Genomic DNA, 24,281 nt, shown 5'->3' on the forward strand with positions numbered 1-24,281 from the left:
CAGTCATGGGCTTCATGTGGAAGGACACAAATTCACTAATTTATACATGACGCATTTTCCAAGCATAACATTCCAAAAAGGAAAAACAAAACAAAGAAAACCAGAAATGCTTGTGCTTCCGTTTCCCTTCCTCCAGAACTGGGGATTTCTTCTACCTCCTACTTTCATCTTCTTGATGGTAGGAAGGCAGAAGACATCAATACAGAGGCTTCATTGCAGATTCACAGACTTTGTGCCAGTCAAAGAAGGTGAACATTCCTTTGTCTTCTTTCCCCTCAAGTTACTTAACAAATATCCTCCCCTCACTGCTTAAAAGACAGACAACCATGAACCAAGTATCTGGTTCATGTATCTCCAAAAGGCAATAAAAAAGTGTCCTACTTTCAGCTAATCTACTTCAAAATTGCCACTCAACCTGCACTGGTGTGCTTATTTGCAGTAACTAACTGACACTACAATGTAGGGCCTAGAAAATGTACTTTAAAATATCTCCTTGGACAACAGGCATTAAAACAGAATAAAAAGAAAGCAAAATATATCACCTTCCATTTCCACAAGGCTATTAATTAAAAAAAAGTTAAACTGTAAAACATCATCACAGATAGGAAAACCCCATGCCTCATAGAGAGAGTCCTGTTAAAATAAAACAAAAATAAATTAATAATCCAGTCAGTAAAGATAAGTGTTCTTAATCAACACTACCAAGTATCCACCTAACTCATCATCTCTCCTACCACACACAAAAAGTCAGTGATCAAGAGGAGAGGAAAAAGCCTTGAATTCTCATCTGGCTTGAGGTGAAAGAAAAAGTTGCCAGGTTTTCTTGTAAGGGAAAAAAGTCATTTGTGTACCCACCATAGAAACAGCAGGCTACTGGAGTAGGAGCTTTCTTCTGTAGTCTGGGCAAGTCTTCTTTTATAATAATTTTATTTAGGAAATAATGGCTCATCACAGGGATGCATAATGTGTGTTTTTGTACCATTGGCAACAACAAGGAGAGGACACCTAGTGGTGGTCTCTGAGAATCAGGGTGGTAGCATGGGAGCAGCTGATGAAATCTTCAACACAGGATTCAGCAAAGCCCTCACACGCTTAATTTTTGATCACTTTAGTAAGTCTTAGCATTCCAGCAAGCTTTTATTTATGCACTCTTCTGAACCTGCATGACTGTGATTATCATAAATAAACCAGCAAATCTGCAATATGCTCAGGAGTGTGTTTCGTTAAATACCAGAGCTTTGTCAACAACTATAGTGGACATCAATATTTACGTAGGTTCATGAAACACAAAAAGGTCTGGCAAATTGAAAACCAGATTTCAGTACAAGTTAAACCAAATAAGACATGGCTGCAATTCACAATTTTTGCACATTTTGCCATGTGATTTTTTTCAGAAGATAACCTTCATTATATAACTTGCAAAAAGCATTGATTCTCTTTAAAAATGGTTCTAGTTCTACATAATCAGACATCCCAGAACAAAAAAGACTTAGGGGACATTTTTGGAAGAATCACTTCTACTTACTCGTAGATTTACTAGGTCTTGTCTGTGCTTAGAATAGCTGTAAGCAAAGCTATTGAAGTCTGGGGTTTATGTAGCTTTTGAAAAATATTGTTATTTCAAAGAACCTGTAAACTAGTATCATAGGCAAATGTAAAGCAAAGTGGCATATCATTTGTCATGGAACAATGTATCTATTTTAATTGTTTGTATCTTTTATTTTAATTGTTCACTGATCTATGAGCATTTTTAACTAAGAACAATCTACTAGTTTCATGTAAGCCTATGTAAAAAAACATTAAAAAGTCAGAAGTATAGTAGTCTCATAAAACTTTAAGGAAATAAGAATTAGGTCCAGGTCCTCCTGTTCAGTACTTTTAGCAATGTAAATTTAAAAAAAAAAATCCAAAACAAGCCCCCTGTCAGAAATTACTGCAAAATTATAATTTCTGTAGTCACCAATTTAAATATCATTTTTTTTCTTGCATGTAATTTATTTAAGTAAATACATGATCTGTTGTCAATATCTGAGTCTTAAGGACTGTAATATATTAGAATTTGTAGCTAAAAAGCAGTTTCAGGGAAGTGTGAATTTGCATATTCAGTAAATTATTTCCTGCCCACACATCTCCTGTCCCTTTCTTGAAGTGTTTCTTCCCATTTCCACTGAGCCATTCATTTGGGTAAGTAATTAACATCAGACCGATATGAATATATCAATCAGTTTTCATATATATTCCACCACAGGCTATAGCTGTTCCATAACACTTAATGAGGAGAAAGCTTCTGCAATGCATACATTATTCACATCAATATTACTTTAGGTGGCGTCTGGCAGCTTGATCTTAATTTAATTGACTTAAATGATGTGGAAATAAATAAAGAAAAGTAACGATGTTTCACCAGTTTCATGTAAGAATCATTTAAATTTTTGCTCATCTTAAGGTGCAGGACACCTGAATTCCATGCATGTGATATGAAGAAAAGATCTTCACATATGTGAAGAAAAGCTCAAACAATGTCAGCCTGCCTTTTTTATTTGAGGATGTAGAAATACAGGGAAAACTGCCTTATCATACAACTTGGGTTGTTCGTACATCAGTTATCCATGAATAACAGTTATCCAAGTATTTTCTTGGCACATTATGAAGATTGAGTTTTCTGGCTGTCCTCTCAATATTTTTGACATAATGGTTATTATTCTGGAACCAAATACATATATTTCAGATTTATCTGCACCACATTTAAAACCAACATGTCAGCTCACACACAAAAACTATTAAATCCTTTCAACCACACACAAACGGGCTCCAGTTCTGTGCCATAAAAATTAGTTAACAGTTGCTCCTTGTTGTCCATGTGCAAACACACACATACAGAGGACATTAAAACCAGCAGCAGTCTCGCTGACTATCCCATGGGATGATCCAGTTATTGCTTCCCAGCAATTCAGCAAATGTCATCCCTAACCAGTTGTTTTGTCTCTTTCTTTTAAAACATTAAGATATTGAAACACACATTTTCCAGAAAGCCATATATGAAAATCCATGACCTTTTGCATTTCTGCTCCCTTTAAAATGCTAAACAAAAAACAAACAAACAAACAAACAAACAAACAAACCAAAAAAAAATACCCTACCTTTTTTCTTTCACACATTTCATTTTGGAATTTATCAAAGCTTGATTCAGACTATATATTTCCCTCTGTTCTTGCATGTGATAATTTTTTTTCAAAATCAGCCAATGAACTTTTTGCTGCTTCATTAGTAACCCCAAAAAAGAAGGAAAAAAAAAAACCAACAAAAATCTCTACATTTAGATCCTCTTTTACCTTCCTGTGAACGTATTTCACAAATTTTACTAGTGGAATTAAAGGTGAAATTGCAATCAAGAAGCCATTAGCTAAACAGACCAAACAGCAGCTACTACTGATTTAGACCACATACTCTGGTCACTTTTAATCCCACTTAGTGGCCAATTCAACTATTTTCATTTAGATTACCTGATTTCTGTTTGACAACTGACAGAAACAGGGGGGGAAAGGAATTTATTTCTCTGCCTAGTAGGCCTTTACAGTGACAAGTCACTAACTCAAGCTGGCAGAAAGTAATGTCATTGAATTCATTTCAGAAGGTTGTCTCTCTGTGAAGTACAGAGGAGACAAAAGCACAGCTTTATGGTAGAACTGCAAAATATGCTTAATCATTTGCCTTAGTTGAATTGAGTACAAAAACTACAGTGTTCTATTTCTGTGCAAAAACATCTTTTCAGTGCTTTACAGAGAGGAAAAAAGAAGTAGCTTTACCAGAGTAATAAAAAATAATGACCTATTTTAGGGGCTTTTTGAGAAACTACTATAAATTTTTTAGACTTTTGATATTTAGCATCATAAAGCATCATGCCATTTTAAATTATAATCTGACTTTATTTGAGATGGCTCTGCTTTTAGGTTCCTCTTCAACCAGAAAGTGCATATTATACTAGAGATAACCAGCAGAAAAAACACCAAAAATAGTATCAAATCATCCTTCAATATTCATTTAATTAAATAAGTCTTTATCACATTGGTAAAGGAATTTATGGAAATCAATTTTAATACTACTTCCACGATAATGCTCTACAAAATAATTCTCCTTATGCTTACTGCAAGAAAGGTTTAGAAAACAGCAGTTATTTTTTCCTATGGCTTTAGCACTTTTGTCTAAAACACATGATGATATTCAGAACTACAGAAATGAGAACAGGCAAGAAACAAAATGGTGGTACATGCCAATGCATTGAACATTTCCTGGCCATGAGTATGCCAAAGTGGGGAATGCCGTAATTTCTTGGAAAAGTCACTATGCCAAACTGAAAGGCTGCATAACATCATCCCTGGAAACAATGGAGTTGACAGTTTAGAAGGCAGTGACTCAAAATTTGAACTGTCCTTTTTTTGTAAAGAAGGCCAGTATTTATGATATTCAGCCTACATACAGCCTTCAAACAATGAACATGCTGGGGAAATCTACTCAATGGTAGATGGTTTTAATTTCTTCCAAAATAGAAAAAATAAACAAGTTTAAGTTCTCTGTGACTACAAGAGCATTAAATTTAAGTGATAGTCATCAAACTCTAGTGCAGGTTTAGGAGCTTGTCAAAATGTATAGCATTCCTTTCTAGTGCCTTAATCTGGTATTTTGGACATTTTGTAAGATCATGAGGAGTCCATCCATGCGAATTGTACCAACATCAAACACATTATGATCTCTGCCATTAGCAGAGAGAAGATGGTTACTCTGTGCTGATTTTGCCCAAAAAGGCCTTGCCTCTAGCATGTGTTTGCAATTACACCAGGTAGTCAGGAAAAGTAATCCTGTATTACATTCTTGTTCTGGTGCAGCTCTTCACAGAGATTGACTAGTGTTGGGTAGCAATAAGATCTTAGTGAATAGTGTTATAACCACGTAAATCTTACCTCTTCCCACTGGTGTATGTATCTAATCAGTCTTGAAAGGCGCAATAAACGTAACAGGCTGAGGATTTTTGTAAATCTCACAATACGAAGCGCTCTTGCTGTCTTGTAAACCTCAGAATCCATTCCTTTTTCTACAATGAGAAAGATATAATCCACTGGTATTGATGAGATGAAGTCAACCACAAACCAGCTTTTTAAGTAATTCATCTTAATGATTTTAGGGTCCAGTATTATTTCAGAGCTGTCTTCATTTACAGTCCCAGTTCTAAAATTCATTATCAAGTCCAATAGAAAAACAGTGTCTGATGCCACATTGAAAATAATCCATGGTGTTGTTGTTTGTTCTGTGAAGAATGTGATTCCCACTGGTATAATGACAAGGTTTCCAACCATCATTATGAGCATTATTAAGTCCCAGTAAAACCTAGGAAAAAAGGAAGAAAGAGAATGGTTGATGAATGGTTGATGTAATGTGGTAAAATATTACAAAATGGTCTCCATCATGCCACGGACTTCACCACCAGATTTTGTTATTACTAAATAAATTCTTGTTGCTTTAACTCATTCAGCATATTCATAGTCAGTAAAGAGACCATAATTAACACACTTCATTATGTGCCTTCCTTCTCAAAAATATATAGGCAGTACTATGGCCTATCAGTCCATGGTGTACCACACACTGAAAGGCAGGCATGTGTGGCACTGAGCAGACTTATTCAGACTTCTGTCAAAACCTCTTTGAGCTTTTATATAGATAAAAGCCATGCCTTGTGCCAACCAGAAGTGCTTTATCAATGCAACAGTTTTCCTAAAATTTATGTCCAAATAGAAAGCCAAATACTTAATAGATATATTAAATGTCAGTATCTCTTTTCAAATGTACTGATACCATTACAGTGCTGGAATAAAATTACAGGAAGAGGAAAAAAGGACCAAAGAAAAAAATAGAAACAATAATTAGATAACATAAAAACCTTCATCCACTTAGTTGAATTTTCATGCATTTTTACAACCTCACAGTCTATATTCTTTCAGAGCTAGCTAAGACATGTTAGAAAAAATAGCTGCAATTTGCATAGTAATAGAAAGGGGTACTGCATTTCACCATTTCTGCTGTGGAAGGATCTAAAGGCTCCCCTCTAACACTGTTAGAATACTAACCATGTTTGATACAGTATGGTAGAAGGACGGACTCCTAACTCTAGTATCTGTGATGGAAATGCTGAGCAAATGCACTCATTACATAGAATATCTATCCTGATGGAAGATTTCCAGGGGATAGCCATATATAGCAGATTTTAAGCAAATTATGATAAATCCTAAATGTTAAATAGTTAAAGAAAGCTATTCTTAAGCAGTAAAAGAACTGAAACAGATACTCAAAAAAAGCCTGAAACCAATGCATAATCTCTTACTCTGTTCAAGAACATGATCTGGCCAACTAAAATTGATTTGGAGAAGTACAGAAACCAACCAACAACAGGTACCCATGGACTCATCATAGTTTCTAGACTAGAGGCAGCAGTAGCTCCACAACTATCCCTCTGCTCTGTCCCTCTGTCACAATGGGGCCTGGGGCAGGGGACACACCACCAGCACAACACTTCAACACTGACTTCCAGGACACTTCCATCACACTAATACCAGCCTCCTGACATGCAACACACCCTCATCCTGGTAAAGGTTCATGGCAACCAGCAAAACTAATAGTTTAACTGGCCACAAAATATTTCAGAATCACAAGCCTAGTTTTTGCTACACTTGCACAGAGAATATAGAGTAGGTTAGATTTCAGAGATTGCTTCTTGTATTACCAAATGATCATAAAATCATAGATTGGTTTGGGGTCAAAGGGACATTAAAGATCATCCACTTCCAACTCCTGTGCTATAGGCAGGGACATCTTCCACTAGACCAGGCTCCTCAGAGCTCCACCCTGCCTGAGGATCCATTTCCAGGGATGGGGCATCCACACAGCTTCTCTGGGCAAACTGTGCAAGAGCCTCACCAACTTCACAATAAAAATCTTTTTTGAACATCTAATCTAAACCTCTTTCAGTCTGAAGCCATTCCACTTTGTCCTGTCACTACATGCCCTTAAAAATAGTCTCTATCCATCTTTCTTGTAGACTCCCTTCAGGTACCAAAAGGACACACTTACATCACACCGAAACCTTTCTTTCTCCAGGCTGAGCAATCACAAAGATCTAGCTTTTATAAATTCCCTTTTTTTCATGTCTGCCTTGGAAGCAAATACTCTTAAGTTTACAGAGTGCTCATCAGAGAATATCAATTATTATCTGTAATTGTAAAACACAGTAAAGGAAAAGCAGCATAGGATTGAGAACAGCATGAGAATTCCCAGTTTCAAAATTATTTATTCTGAGAGACACCAGGAGAGACTAGATTTAACTATCATTTGAGAGAAGAGAGCAGTTGGCAATGTACCTCTAACTGGTACTCAGAAACTCTATGAAACAGATTATGAAAATTATTCCCTGTGTACCACGATGTGATTTGTGTCTTACACATTTTCAGTCTTGCAATAAATGTGAACACTAACTGCTAAAAATGTTCAGTTTTATTCAGGCCGTATGTATTTTTGTTCAGCATATGATAGTATTCACAATATCTGGTAAAAATTTCCCAATTTCTCCTGTTTTTTTTAATTCCTGTAATATTTTTCACAGTGTGAAAAGTATTCCTTTTCAGCAATCTGGAATTACCACAAGGAATCACTAAATTCAGTACATCACTGCCACTGTGATCTACAAGTAAAATTACCACAAACACCTTTAAAATGCTATCAACCGAAGTACTTCACAAAAGCGCTCCGGGAGAATAAACATCTTTGAGGAATCCTTAAAACTAGTGGAAAACAAACAGGAAATAATTACGAGAGGTGTCCTTGTATCTGTGGCTCGCTCCCAAGTAAGGCATTGCTAACTTCAGATTGACCTTTACATATCTCTAGCACAGTTATGCAACAAAGGCTAACCAAAGCCACACAACAACCAGCCACCCAGCCAACACAGCAGATAAGACAGGACCAGGTGTTTTTAACCTATGGTAATCCGCAGTTTAAAGGATCATCGCATACTGAGATTATGCAAAACACACTGGATCTGCTGATGCTGAATGTCAGCAAAAGTGGTAGCATCAGGGCTAAAATATTACTGACTGCTAAGGATTTTTGTATTTTAGCCCACAATATAATACAAACTGATTAGTTAGTAGGAACAACCCTCATAATTTTTCATTTAGAAATGACTCGGACATTTTCTTTAAGGAATATGTTTCCAAATGCTATTCTGTTGGCCATGTTTTATTTCAGGTGAGAAAAACTAGATGCAACTGCCTGTATTGCCCTTCCTTGACCTGTGCAGAGAAAGTAATACAATGAGCTCCTCGCCTACGGTTCAGAACATCCTACTATTCATGTAACAAAGAGGAAGCTGTAAAGCCTCACAAGACAGTGCAAGGAGCTGCCACTGACACACTGAGATAGTCCTTTGTTTCAAACTACTTTCAAATTTTTTTTCCTACTTCCCCTCCCCCAGTGAGGATGGTTTTGAATCTACAATTTACAATCTCGAGTTCCACATTTATGTAAGGTTATTATAAAATGTTGGTGAAGAGCAAGGAAAAGGTAGACTTATGACTCAAAATTTTTGAGAATCAGGAAAAAAAGCAGGAGTTTGGGGGTAATGAGATCTTCCAAAGCTCAAAATGAGAAGCAAAACTGATCTTGGCCCCAAAGCAAAGAGCTTATTGCTCAGCTGAAGCTAACTCAGTGAAGCTACTACCAGATGCCATTAACAGAGGGTGCACTGAACTATTCCTGAAGCATTTAAATGCTTCTAAATGTCTCAGAGGTACAATACCTCTAGGCAAAAAAATAAAATCTTCAAGTATTAAAATATAAACCCCAATCCTTAGGCACATTTTTACAAAATTTTAAAAATTTATTTTATAGAGAAATATTATAAAAAAAACCCAACAACATAGTAATTGCTACTTTGGAATTCTCAAAATTAATTAATAGATCTCTTTTGGTGATCTTTTCACTTATAATTTATTTACTATATTTTTTTTAATTACAGTAATAGCAGTGTTTTTTCAACTCTGGAATATGGTGCTTAAGTGTTGGTGTTCTCTTCACTCCCACAGGCTGTCCTGGATAGGATGAACAGCCTGTTCAAAATGAGTGCCTACCCAAGCAGCAAGAAAGAGTTACTTAGTAATAATTAATCACTGTTTGTACTAGGCTTAATAATGTAAGACGCTATGAATTCTAACAGGCATTTTATTTTCCACCTCATATCCCTAACACAGAGAAAACAGAGTCTTAAGGAAGGAAATTTCATCTCCAAATTAATTCGCTGCATAATTTGCTGTACATACAAATTCAGATTTGCTTGCCTTATTATTTCCTTTTTCTGCCCATCAACAGCAGAGCCTCAATTTCCTTGAATGAGCGTAGTTGGAGGTATGATTATCCTTACGGCACACCCAGACTGCACCAGCAGAAGTTGTCAGTGGTCTCACAAACCGCACAGCAGAGCGAGCGGCGCCTCTCAGGCATTGAGGGGTGTGAATGCAGGCTGCAGGGCAGTCAGGGCTTTGCTTTAGTTTACATTTTCTCAGTTTCAAGAAAGACTGCAAAAATTCTAATCTTTTATTAAAAAGGAGTAAATTGTATCAGTAAAACTTCAGGAAATTCAGTACAAACACTGAAAATAAATACTCATCCACATTACAAACTGGAAGGCCACTGAAAAAGATACTAACTCAGACTGCTTGTAAAATACCTCTGAAGGAAAACCTGATGCATCACAGATTAGGTTTTCTGATCTCAGATGCAACACAATTTCACTATACACATTCAGAGAATCAGGAACTGTAAAAAAATTTCACAAGCTTTCCTAGCAAACTTGCTTCTTCTTTAGCTAAACATTATGATTGACTAGCAGATGCTCAGTGAAATGAACACTGACTTTCATTTTTGCTTTGTTTTGTATTATTGTTTTTTAATTTCACCTTCAAACACAGCTTTATTTCCTTTGCTTTCATAGATCACTGATTCACCTAACAGAGAAATCAATGTCCTGTATAAAACAAAACAATCTTAGCAGAAATAACAGTAATTTTTAATTTTGTTGCACTGTATGGTAGCAAACACTAAACTTGGTATTATTCATATCAGAATTTCATTCTCATTGGACATGTTATCTTTCTCTGGTTGTGCAACTCTATTATTCTACTAAGAGGGAACAAAGCTGGATGCCTGAAAACATCTGCCAAACACAGATAATTCTGAAAAGATTTCACTATTTTTTTTTTACAACGTTAAAATGAGGATATCCCCTTCCGCCCAGGTATCCATTTTCATTCTGCCCATCTGTTTCTCTCTTACAAATACACACACCTAGAGGAAAACAAGCTGCTTCTGGGAAAAAGGCATACAAATTAAATACTAAATTCAGTCTATTTTAGGAAGAAATACCGCATTCAACATCCTCCATAGAGAAAACTCTGTTTAAATGTTGCCAATCCATACTTGATTGCTACAGTGATTTTGGGTCAGCAGCATTTTTTTTTTAATATTTCCAAACCTAGAATTTACTGTAATCTATCTCCCTGACTATATTAATACAAAGGCATTACAATTACTAGTGGAGTGCCACTATTTTTTGATGGCCTGTTTTGCATGAGCAAACAGGTCACTTCTACAGTTGTGTCATCCTTCTGCGTGGATAAAACTTTCCTCATCTGCATGTAACTCATTTTGCAAAGCTTTAGGAAGACAAAACTCCAGGGTTGGTATTTTGTTTTTCTTTTAAAGAATAAACTGTTTTCCTGAAATTGTCAGTTTAGATTTTTAGGCTACTCTATTTCCACCTTGACAATTTTAAGCTTATATTAAGTAAACACAAACAAGGAAATGTTGCAAGGCTGAAATAAAATCTCTTTTATGGCTCATCTCTCTTGATTGCAAAGCACACACTATAGTAGAATTCTAACAGTGTGTCCTACACACCCAGTGGTGATGCTGAAGGGCAGAAATATGATTAAGTAACACTTTCTCAGATGAAAATTGCATCAGTGTTTGCTGTTCTTTTTCAATTAATATCACTACCTTAATGCCCATTCATTGTCTTAGCAAGGTAACCTGCTAGAGCAGCAGAAAGGCTTTCTCTACCTGTCTCACACTGGTCAGTCTGGGACGAGGCACAGACTGATGTTCTGAAAACTGTGTTTCCCTGGCTGAAATACAAGCAGTGCTGGACTTGGGAATATTCCAGCTTAATGGTTTCATTCTGATGGAGACTAAAAGTAATTTAAAAAATAACCTAATAATGAAGTTTTCAGACCACCAAAAATCTTAATTTGATTTCAGAATAATACTGGAGTCCATTACTTGAAGGTTAGCCATATATACTTAGATATCCAATGTATGTCCCCTGATGGCTTTTTTTTTTTAATTTTGATACAATTTCCTACTTCAAAAAGATATTACTAAAGTGATACTGAGTCTTCCTTTCTATATAATACAGAATGTATCTAAAATTACAAACTTCCACAATTTCAAAAAGATTTCATTATTTTTATCTCTTTAAACACACTTAGCAGTGGCAATTTGCAATTTGTTGCTCAGTTGTGATTCTATGCACAAGGCAGATGATTAGATAAATGCAGTTCTCAGGGGACCTGATCAGAGCCCAAGGAAGCCAATGAACAGCAATTTACTGCTTTGAAAAGTCTTTGGCTGCATAGTTTGGCTAGGTTTAAAGCTTGAGTGCTTTGAATACTAGAAAACAAAATCACAGTACTGACCATGGAAGGATACTACAAAACTAGTTAACTTACACTTACATATATTTATTTATATATATATATATATATAAGTAGGTATGTATGTATGTACCTTTTCAGTATATTTTCAATTTAACCAGTGGAGATTTCATCAAAAGATAATTGCTTCTTGCTATGCATTCAGCAGCTTCCACCTGAAGTTTTCATAATATTTTACATGCATTAACAAATTCAGTCTCAGACTTCTGAGAAATAAAGGTACAGTAAGGAGAAGTAACTGCACTTACTGCATACAAGAGGAGAGGACAGAGAGGACAAAGAGAAATTTATATAATATAGCAATATTATTTAAAAATTAGACTCTTAGTTTTTAGCCAATAATCTTCTAACACAACTGCTTGAATATCACTGATATTTGCAGTTGCTTTTCCTCCACAGAAACTTACTGAACTACAGTAGAAAGAATTAAAGCCTGACTTCCACTTAACCTTGGGCAAGAACAGTGGATCACTGATAATGCTTTCACTCCCTCGTTTTCACGCAACTCCTCCTTTCTGAGCAATGTGATCTAGTGGGTTGCATCCCCACCCATGGCAGGGTGGTTGCAACAACATGAGCTTCAAGGTCCCTTCCAAGCCCGGCCATTCTATGATTCTAAGATTCTTCAGCCCTACTCCTCACTAAAAAAATGTGGGTACTGCCCCTGTCCAGGTAGCTACCATGCTGGAAAAAGGCGCTGATGAAGAGTCAGGGCTCACAAATATGTTTTTTCATAGCAAGTGTTGAGTCTGTCTTTGCTTATCTGATCGAATGGATATATATCACATCATCAAGATTGCCTCTGCACCAACATGTCACAGCACAAGCACTACAGCTTCCTCCAATCCACCCCCTCACACAAGCTATTAGACCACTGCTCTTAGAATCAGGCAACATTTTGTGTAGGGGCTGTTAACAGATTTGTTTGATATTATCAGCCCTTAAACCAACTGAAAAGTGCCACATACTGGTTATCTAACTGTCAGCAAATTTCTGTAGTGGATCACTGAAAAATACGCATTCACATTCTCAAATTAGAAATGACCACTTTAAAGGCATGAAAAAAGGTTTGAAAGAGACAGATCTAAAAATATTTCAGCTGCAAAATAATCTTGTATCTATCTCATGTTGGAACACTTGCATTAATTAAGAATTTTGTAGTGACAGTAATTTTAAGAGTGCCATTTAGAAATATGACATTTAGGATGCCTCCATACTAAAAATTCAGAGGCTTAAATTGGAAGAAGCCTTCTGTAATTCTTCTCAACAAAGAATCAAGTGAAAAGGAAGGTAACTTCCTAATGACCTTCCAAAAATTAGAAAGCTAATCAGTATCAACTAATATTATCCTTTAATAGATTTTTCTTTAAACAATTAAATATCTCAATTATCAGACATATACGATAATCATGTATAATCTTTAAGTTTCTGCTGACAGGGAAAATTCTATTTTCTCTACTTCAGAGAAAGAGATGGCAGGGAAAACGTAATTCAGTAGCTATTGATAGATCTCAGGCACAGGGTTTGTTGAGGACACTGGCCATGACCACCAAATGAGGTGGGATAAGTCAATTTTTTTACATAAATACATCTAATTTTAAAAAACAAACACAAAAACAAAACAAAAAAAACCCCAACACAACAAAAACAAAACAAAAAAAAATAAGGCTAGAACCATGAACTTAGATTTGACACATATACACATATCACAATTTTATTCTAGTAATCAGAGGTAAAACTGGCTTTTTGTGTAGCTGTAAAATGATACAGTGCATTTGCAAGAGCAGCTTCAAAGCAGGACTTGGTGTATCATTTCTTGACAAAGTGCATTGAAGGCAAGAATGGGCACTATTTTCAAACCGACGGAAAAAAAAGAGCCAGTCTTCAAATTTCATGAAGGGAAAAATTAGAGATGTGAAAAAGTGTGGAAGAACTATAGATAGACATGAAACAAGCTGATGTACTCCCACATCATAAATGAAAACAATTATAAATGACTGAATATTTACAGTCATCTTATGTATCTACACAGATGTGCAAGACTCTAATGCAAGACTGGGTAATCAAGACATATATATCAAGTTTAATTATTATTCCCCTTTACAACTATTTATAGCTGACTTTTGGCTACAAAGCCTATGTTTCCTTGAATATAAAAATAAGTACTGAAATTTCAACCCTTTAAAATCAATGACAGTACACTTAAGAATCAGTAAGTTCTTTTATTATAATCCATGAGTATCACACTGCAGTAAAAAATTTGCTTCAAATGGTAATAAATCTAATTTATATCTGTTAAAAATATAATAATAACTTGTTTCTTCTGAAAATACCATCAGAAAATGATGTATGCATGTTCAAATCAAATTTATATTATCATTTATTAACTTATACTTTGATGAAAAATATTCAAATGTATTTCAGACAATTTTTAGAGAAGCAAAGGAAGGAGAAAAATCAGATTCATGGCAGAGTAACATGGTAAGTAATTAGGGTCATGTCACATGCATCCTCCTTTCGAAAAACAAGTGAATACCTAGAGCTTTCATCAACACCTGTGAACAACCTTTGGATTTCCTCATCTGTAGGCAGCTGAGCTCAGGATCTCCCACACCTCAGGGAGTTCACTTTCCCCAAGCCATACGGCGCCTCCTGAAGTGAGGTATGCTGCTGACATGTTCTCTCTCCCTAAACAAATATAAACTAGAGCAGGAACAAAATCTTGTTCCCAAGGAAGGCAATGACGAGACAGGAGAGGCGTTCTCAGTTCCTCATTCCACCAAAGCAGAACAAATCTGAGAGGTGATATTGTTATTGGAAGTGTCCATACCAGAGGAGCTATGCAAAGTCAATGCACAGGTTCAAATCCTCTCTAGCAGAGGAAGAAAATTATTCTGCAGTTTCAACATCCATGCTGAACAATTTTAATTCCTAAGCAGATAAAGGAAACATTTAGGTACGCACTCAAATACACTGAAAATTTTAAGATTATGGAATTGTTATTTTAATAATTTTATTAACTGAACTAATATCGATTTATCTAAAACATCAACTAACTGAAAATACAGTGTGCACAACAGGTAAGAAATGAAAGGAGTAATCTTTCACAAGCTTGATTATACCTTTCCCCATGTATGCTGATTAACACTTTTTTACAGGGGGATGCACTCCACTTTTCTAATTACTCAGCTTGTATGCAATCTCTCTGCTAACCATTTGACCTCCACAGTATTTAAGCAGATACAATGTTAATTTTACCATTTTTTTAAGACTTCCCAATTTGCATACTGCACATCCCAGTGTTACCATCCTTTTGACAGCATAGCGCTCTGCCTGCATTGCCAAAACAAATCAGCGCATTACGCAGCTAGACAGAGCAGTGATCAGATAGACCTGATATTCACTTGTGTAAAACAAAAAGGAAAATCCAGAAGAGCAAGCAAAGTAAACAAGAAAGAGCATACATTACGCTCAGAGATGCTCTAGATACCAGCCTAAGTAACCAAGACCTTGTCAGCTCTGCCTCTGCTCCCTCCCTGACTTTTGGTGCTGTTCACCCTCCAACGCCCCAGAAAGCTCCATGCAAGCTGGGCTGAGCACAGCCTCATGTGCTGCTGCTGCAAGCAGCTCAGCCAAGGGTGGAGGTCTGCTATACAAACCAAATTTCTGGGGATGTAAAATCCGTCTCTGACGTTTATGAACATTGGTCAGTGTAATAGAATGCAACTGCTGAATGGCCCTTTTGCAGTTTAATTCAATATAAGGAAACAAAGAGGGGTTTTTTTCAATGACATTACTTCAGCTATCCTTATAAAATGAAACAACCAAATTCCTTCCAAAAATCCCAAACCAGCATATGTGAACTTAGTATTTGAATGGTTTTGTGATTTGCAAAACAGGAGACAGCCCACAATATCAAGCACCAGGAGATGCCTTTACGTGAACTGATGCTTTTTCTCCTTCCAGCACACCTTTGCCAGCAGTACAGAAGATAATTTCCATTGCTTGCTTGCAAACAAACGTAAGGGTTTATTACATTTTATCACAGATATATGCAATAATGGCACACATGATTGAGATCCTAAAACCAGTATGTTTAAAATTTACAAACTATGTGTAGAAAGTGTTTATTGAATTACAGCAGATTATTCACTTGAAATACATTTGTTAAGTGTTTTGCTTTAAATTAGTCCTATGAAATGGTTATTAAGCCACTGGAAGATACATTTTACCAATACCTAGATTAATTTAAAATTCTGTTCTATCTTCATTGAGACAGAATCATCTAAAGTGGAGTTGTTATACAAAATACATACACTAGATAAAAGTTTTTCCTCCACGCTGCCATTATTCATTTTTGTAAGAGAGCAAGTCACTTTAGGCATCAGAATAACATGTCAGTTTGCAGACTGAAAAATGAAAGATTGCTAAAGATATTAAGATTTGAAAATTTATTCAAACTTAACTACAGGCTTTGTTATATGCCTCACCTATAAATATTTATCAGAAAAAATATAAAAGGGAATTATTTAATAATCTGCTTCTCCACTTTATATTTTGGTAGAGTGACTTTGACAGATGACTTTGAAGTCTCTTCATGCAAAAATTCTTTCTCCAGTCTTTGGGTTCTAACAAAACAGTCTGTATTCCTTAACAATGGGCTGGTCTTGACATTAGACACCCACTGCAGGTTAGGGGTTGCAGGGGGAAGTGTTTGCGCCCAAGTAAAGTTGCCTATAATTGTAGCCACTGATAAGCAGCCCTAAAATAAGCACTCAAAGAAACTTTGGTCAGGGACCCATGACCTGAACTATAAACAACCACAAGAATACCAAGGAAGCTCTTTACTTCCACACTGATAGATGACTCTTGTTTTGACACAGCAAAACAGAATGAGTTGCCCTTTCTGTGGTGAATAAAACACCAGATGTCCATCCTTATCTTTCATCCCTATTCACTCAAAATGCAGTTGCCTAAATATAATAAATAGGTTTCTCCTTTTCAGCAAATGAAAACATTTTACTTTGGAGATCTCCTAAGAGGTTTTAGCCACAAGCCAATATTCCTCAGAAAGACAAAATCTAATTTAGCCAAATATTTATGTTTCATTTTTCTGAGGACAGTGAGTTATGAACTACTCAAATGTGTTTAAACTAAAAATGTGTAATAATTAGAACTGCCAAATAGATATTAATAATTTATTGGTGGAGAACAGCAAGCATTTGAGAGTGAAAAATTAACAGAGCTTTTCCTCATAATCTTAGAATATACATTGATCTGTAAATTGCAAATAAAAATATATAACACAGCAAAAATGGAAGCTGAAACATATTTGCATTATTCTGACACGCTAGATCTGCAAAACACACGGCACCCATGAGCAATGTTTTTTAAAAACCAGGTTTACCATTTTGGGCTCCTTATGACAGGAATTCTGAAAGATGCTCAGGCATGGAGTCCAGATGCTTACAAGTATCTAGCTCCTGAAATTCAAAGATAGATGTGCTCCTGACTTCCATTTCAGACCTTCATCTAACATCCTATAGATTTGCACATTGTGCAGAGCACTGGGTAAAACTGACACTTTCAAAGCCATTCCAGAAATGGAAAAATTTGTACTGGAAAGACGAAACCAAGTTAAATACCATATTCCATTTGCTCATTTTGCCAGTGGCACAAAATCAGCATGCACATTCAACACAGACGAATTGCTATTCAGTGACACTTCACGGAATCACGAGTCAGCAGCCCCAGCAGGAACATCTGCCACCATTTTAGGCAGATTCATGGTACCTGCATTCCCAGGCTACACAGCTAGCTCTCCTTCCCTGAAGCAAATCTGAACTCTGTCATGCTATGAGGAACGAGTGTGGGAGTGGAAGTTCACTGCAGCTCTCCCATCCATTCCACAGAAAGATAAATTTGGTCTAGCTTGTGGAGAATGTAGAAGTTGGCTGCAGCTTAGAAATTACAGAAACAGCCATAGTCACATCAAGCAGTGCTCACACAGTCCTGGGGAATGAGGGGGATGGTGGTGGAAATTGCTGAATAACACTGACTGCTTGTATAATACTGACGGAGTATTCCTCAGACCTGTCTTAATGAGAATCATCTCTTGACAAAAGAAAATTAGCGTGCTTGTGAACAATAGAGCACAACACAAGGGCACACTGCAGAAAATCTAACTTTAGGAAACAAGAATAGAGAATAGTTTAAGGTTAAACAAGAAATTTTAAACTCATAGTTAGTGCCTTTAAATAGCAATGTAAAACCAGAGACATTTAATTGGATTCAGTCACAATTTATGTTGTACTTAGTTCACATCTATCTAAATAATATTTATATGAAATAATAAAATTATTACGTACTGGATTTAATGATTTTCAACACAAAAACCTTGAAATTGTTTTTGTACTTCTTTTTCCATTACAGAAAGACGAACCATCATAATAAATTCATTACTCCAATAATAAACAGTAAGAACATGTACAAATCCTACTGAACTTTTCAACACTCAGCAGTGTATCACTGGATTTAATATTCTGTTCCAAATTTCAAAACCCCATTTAATTTAGCAAAAACAAGTACTGGCAGAATGCATGCAATTAAAAGTCTGTTTGGTCATGTGGGCACCTCATGCTTAGGTTACTCATCTCTCACTTTTCCCACACATTCAACGTCTACTGCTTAATAAACCATTGGATTTCAGACATTTTCAATTCTGACCCTTTTTAAACACTCTGATAAATTGCCTACCATCTGGCAGTGCTTACTCTTGGTACCACACTCCCTTTGCATTACAAAACTGTGCTTCTGATAATTATATCTTTAATGTGGTAGATGTATGCAAGACTTCAATTCCCATGCTGGCAATATACAAGCTGAAGGGACAATTTCGGCGAAGTGCCTGTGTAACAGTGTATGGTAACAGTATGTTCAACTGCATCACGCTGCAATTCTCAACAGAAAGCTGCCAACCTGTCCAAGTCAAAGGAAATGCAAAATATACATGAATTTTTTTTTAATTACTACAAGGCATTTTACAAACTGCAAGAGGCTGTGAAAATACCTAAACTAACTCCTCCCTGCTAGTTTGAACAAACAGCTCAGTATCTTCTAGCTAACAGACTGAGTAAGAATGGAAAACTACACAGCAGAACAAACAAATTTAAAAAATATAAAATCAGCGCAATGTTTCCATTTATTTAAAGGAATGCATTATATCTTCAGAAAGAGATGTAGGAGGACAAAGAGAAGACAGAATGAGGGGAAAAAGGAAGTTGTTTCCAAAAAATACTCTTTCAGGGACTAATCCATGTGCTCCTAGGAACTTTTGAATGCAAGTTCCCTATAGCATGATTTCACTGACTGAAAATTAGATCACGAGAAACATTATAAATAAAAGAAAAGGCAGGATTCCGTACTTAGGCAGCCATCTAGATAAGAGCTTCCATGAACACTGCATGCACAGCTCTGAAAAACAGCTCTTAGGAGCACTTGGTAAAGTGGGTACGTGAGACAGGTACCCAACTAACGACTGAAGTTTGAGGTGTATACTTGATTTATTTTGCTTCTTTTGTTTTGTTTCCAAGTTTCAATCTACAAGACTAATCCCAAGCTGGAAAAGCAATTCTTTTTGTTACCACTGGGCTTGTCTGGCACTAAAGGCAAGGAACCAGAGTGACAGACAAGCTTGGCTCTTACCTTCACTGAAAAATCAAGTGCAAACAAGCCCATATGCAGCTATTCCAAAGATCCTGTAGCCCTGGATGTGTTTGGGGAACCCAGAGGCTTGCAAGCATCTACTGCCTGACAGTAACAAGATGCTTAGGGAGTAGTAGCACCTGCCACAGGTTTCATAGCAATTTCTCTGCCAGACCTAAATAATAAGTCCTCCTGGAATGAACAACTAGACGTAAATCACTTAAGAGCCTGATGGAAAACCTCTAACTAACCGTGTGAAAGCCTGATTGCATCTCTATGGCTTTGCAGCCATGCTTTTATTCCATCTCCTGGGTAGAGCTGGAGAGCACTACATATCCTATAAAATTCTGTGTATTTTCCACAGAAAATCCATATCTTTTCCCTAGGAAAAGACAGATCAATTATTTATTATTGGGGTCTCATCATGTATTACTATAAATTTACTGCAATCCACATATCTGCATTAAGGTCAAATCATTTAATCACCACACTGTCTATTGCTGCAGTTCATGCCATGAAGAGAGGTGCTTCGTGGAGGATCTGGTAAATTAGTGTAAGATGCAATGCAACCAGCTGAGGAAATATCAGTATTTCCACACCTTAGTCTGCTGATATAAGAGGGCAAAAAAAATGGAGGCAACCACGGTACAACATGTATAGAATTTTGATACTGTGAGAGCACAATTTATTTCTATGGGGATCTTTATATACTGGAGCTTTAGTAAGATTCAGTGATTTTCAGGCAAAATTGGATGAAAAAGAGTACTATCACTTAAACCCCTCCCCAATATTAAAAACTTTTTAAAATCTCCCCAAATTTAAAAAAAAAAAAAAAAAGTATGTATATTGCTTATTTTGAAGTCATTTTAAAAAATAAACTCATTCAAAAAAATTTTAAAAATTAAAAACACCAGAACCAACACAGCTGCGACTGTGAACATAAAGCAATCCCTGCTTTTTCAGCTGAAAACAGAATATCTTAATATGAATTTTTAATAAATATGACATTTTTAAAGACAGCAACTTAATAACAGTAGCATACTAAATTCCAATAGTATATCAAAATATTTATTAAATGACATGCTTAATTAGATAATATATACACATAAAAAACATCAAAGATAATCACATAAAAAGAAAATCCTATTCTTAGCTATATAATGTAACTTAAATTTTGGGTACTTCCCTGGCAAAAATGAAAATGGCTTTGGGTTAGCTTTGGGTTTTTTCAAATATGAAATGGAAACAGTATGCATCTCTTTTGTAATTAAATGAACATTTTCCGAACATAAGTTTATTCCAGATTTATTCCAATTGCATTGCACTACAAGGCAATAAGATTATTGAAAAATACCGTGCAGTTTGCCTGAATCTGTCATCAGATTAAAAGATATTAGTACAGATTTTATAGAAGCTAAATGACAATGTCCTTGAGGTAGTACTGACATTGACTCCAGCTGATATAGTTTTTGGTTATTAACATACCTTACTGTGTGTCTAGAACAAGCTCTCCAATAATTAGAGCTGAATACACTATGATTTTTAAAATTAAATCATGCCTCTGGGAAAGAATCAGGAAATAGACAGCTAAAGGACTATCAAGCAATTAACGAGAACTGTACTGTCAGGTTAAAAATTAAACATTGCAAAGTAGGTTAAAAGTTTCCTCTCAAAAAAAATGCATATTGACATAGAAAACAGTTCTTCATGCTGTTGAGTGAAAGCAAAGGTGAGAATGGATACTTCTTGTTTATCACCAAATTAAGTAAATTTCTTTTCAATTTTTCATATTCTACACACACTCATCTCTAAAAATAGTTTTTTGCTTCTCATAGCTTCAAGTTGAAATTCTCAAAAAATCTGACAAAGTTTACTTAAATATTACAGTGCCACAGATCTTAGACAGGTAGGCAAAAATGCAGCACTAAATATTCGTACTTTTTAGGTGACCTCTGCATTCATACATCTCTATTTCTTCTACTTCGGGCTGAACAATCAGAAACTGAGCCACTCAAATTCTGACTTCATTATATAAACCACACACACACACACACACACACACACACACAAGAAAACCTAAAGCAAATTATCAAATCCTATGCACCTTTCAATTAGCTGTTGTAGTCACCAAACACCCAATCAAATCATAAATCTAGACCTTTGTATCAATGCTTTTACACAGCATTCCAATTCACAGTTCCCTTCATATATCCAAGTATGAGAAACCTAGGATGAAGAAAAAACTTTTACTGACTCAATTACAAGCATCACTTATTTTGATGTGCTACCAAACGGAGTCAGAGGACACATTTAAAAATTTGTTAATGTGCTAAAACAATCAATTGGAATACCAGAATCAGTGCATTTTCCCCACAGGCCCAAGCACGACAATGAGACCTAATTTTGGATATGTGTATACAGAGATATGGGTATAGATCACATTTATCAAGCACTTTTTTCTCATTGCAGTCAAAGCAAAGCAAAAAAAGAAAAAAAAAAAAAAAAACAGAAAACTGAAGAGGAAGTCTCATGTTATTGACTGTCCTGGGTTAAATTTTAAAGACATACATATAACATTCCCAAAACATCATCTTTGACTTACATGTTACAGAATTATTTACGAGAATTCTGTAACATTTGGGTTTATTTTATTTTGTTGTGGTTCCTTTCTAAACTTATCTCAAAATCATGATGAACATACTTGCCTTTACATAGATTGTGTAGAAAGTGAACATTGTAAAAGTAAGCATCTTGCAGAAAAAAATGTACTTTTGTGCAATTCATAGGTGCTGCCAGTGATCTTCAAAATGTCCCAAGTTAAATTAAAAGTAACTCAGAGGAATTGAGTTACACTTGTTCAGTTCTTTCTCTCCCCTAAACTTGTTCAGTTCTTTCTCTCCCCTAAACTTTATTCAATGTTCAAGTAAGTAACACAGTAAGAGTGTGAAAGAAAATGCAGTGAATGGACTGTTATTCCAGGACTAAAATGAACATAATGAAAACTGGCAAATGTTCAACATATAAGTGAGCTCAAACTATGCCATAGTATTCTACATATCCAGAGACAGAAGGATGTCTTATTAATACAATTAATCACTTTGCTTGAACAAACAAGGGCATACGGCTCCTCACATGCCCTAGAGGTCTGGAAGGTGGGTGGCTGCTGCACCAACCTTGGGTGGACTCCACTGCCCAGCTTTAGTAGCTCTTGAAGAAAATCTCAAAGCAGACAAGAGTACATGGCCCTCATGAGTCCAAAAGCACGAAATGCACCTCTCCATCCCTGTTTTCTCTCACACATCCCTTCTTACAAGTGGTACAAAAGGAAAAGCCAGTAGATAGCTTTAGTCAACTAGAGTTCATAACAGATAAATCCATGATAACCACTGATGAAAAATTATTCAAACACAGAATAATAGGAACTAGAGATGAAAAACAGCATAATGCATTTCTGGCCTTTATTTCACATTTCCAATAGAATATTTTGTTGCTTAGTTTTGGTCCTACCTCCTAAACATCCAATTTAGATACTTGTTGCTGCAATTTCACTCCATTACTTCGATGTAATTTCCTTCCTCTCTGTAACATCCATTTATGCATTTGAGAGCCATTACTGTATTTCTCTTCAGCCTGCCTTTATGAGAGCTGCATTCTACCTGGGGAACTATTATGAAGGCAATACATAACTTGATGTCAGAGAGAATTTTCAAACATAATAAATGCATTATTTAGGTTAATGCTACAATTCTGTCACTTTATTTTTCAGGACATTTACAGAAGTAAAGGGCAAAAATTGTTGGAATGCAGCAAATAAAACCCAAGTACTATTAGTAATCTTTTTAATACTAATGGTTCTCCATGTTTAGTCAAATGTAAGGACTGAACATCTAGCAATACAAATAGTTTGTCTGTACAAAGCTTTTCTTTAGTAGAATTAAAAATTATGGTCACAACAATAGTATTTGAAAATGACACAAGAAAGATAGCCCCAGCTAAATCTGTGCTTCATTCACAAAAACATAATTTTTTTTAATTGTTTGCACAAAGAATGTACCATATATAGTACAATTATAAATCCATGATTATGATTTTATTAGTGAATTCAGAAGTGTCAATTCTGCAATTTCATGAAAAATCCTGAGCAACAAGAAATTACTACGTTGAGAATACAAAACTATGGCCATTTCATGTTCTTACACTACCAGTGACATAATGCATCCATTAAAACCTATGCAAATTTGTATCTGAACTATTTAATATAGACCAATATTGACATGATTTATTCTTTAATTTTGAATACATATACCGTCCTGGGTTAAATTTTAAAGACATACATATAACATTCCCAAAACATCATCTTTGACTTACATGTTACAGAATTATTTACGAGAATTCTGTAACATTTGGGTTTATTTTATTTTGTTGTGGTTCCTTTCTAAACTTATCTCAAAATCATGATGAACATACTTGCCTTTACATAGATTGTGTAGAAAGTGAACATTGTAAAAGTAAGCATCTTGCAGAAAAAAATGTACTTTTGTGCAATTCATAGGTGCTGCCAGTGATCTTCAAAATGTCCCAAGTTAAATTAAAAGTAACTCAGAGGAATTGAGTTACACTTGTTCAGTTCTTTCTCTCCCCTAAACTTGTTCAGTTCTTTCTCTCCCCTAAACTTTATTCAATGTTCAAGTAAGTAACACAGTAAGAGTGTGAAAGAAAATGCAGTGAATGGACTGTTATTCCAGGACTAAAATGAACATAATG

General features: G+C 35.6%; 1 protein-coding gene across 1 annotated transcript in view; it reads right to left on the reverse strand.

The window, feature by feature from the left end:
- HCN1 (hyperpolarization activated cyclic nucleotide gated potassium channel 1) overlaps window positions 1-24,281 on the reverse strand; it is a 190,399-nt gene that overhangs the window by 159,734 nt on the left and 6,384 nt on the right. Inside the window, exon 2 of the mRNA XM_041489316.1 lies at window positions 4,959-5,382. Within this exon, the coding sequence (XP_041345250.1) occupies window positions 4,959-5,382 (424 nt within the window). The remainder of the gene's footprint in view (window positions 1-4,958; window positions 5,383-24,281) is intronic.

The sequence above is a fragment of the Pyrgilauda ruficollis genome, unplaced genomic scaffold (genome assembly GCF_017590135.1).
Source record: "Pyrgilauda ruficollis isolate IOZ18807 unplaced genomic scaffold, ASM1759013v1 scaffold92, whole genome shotgun sequence".
NCBI classification, from domain to species: Eukaryota; Metazoa; Chordata; class Aves; order Passeriformes; family Passeridae; genus Pyrgilauda; species Pyrgilauda ruficollis.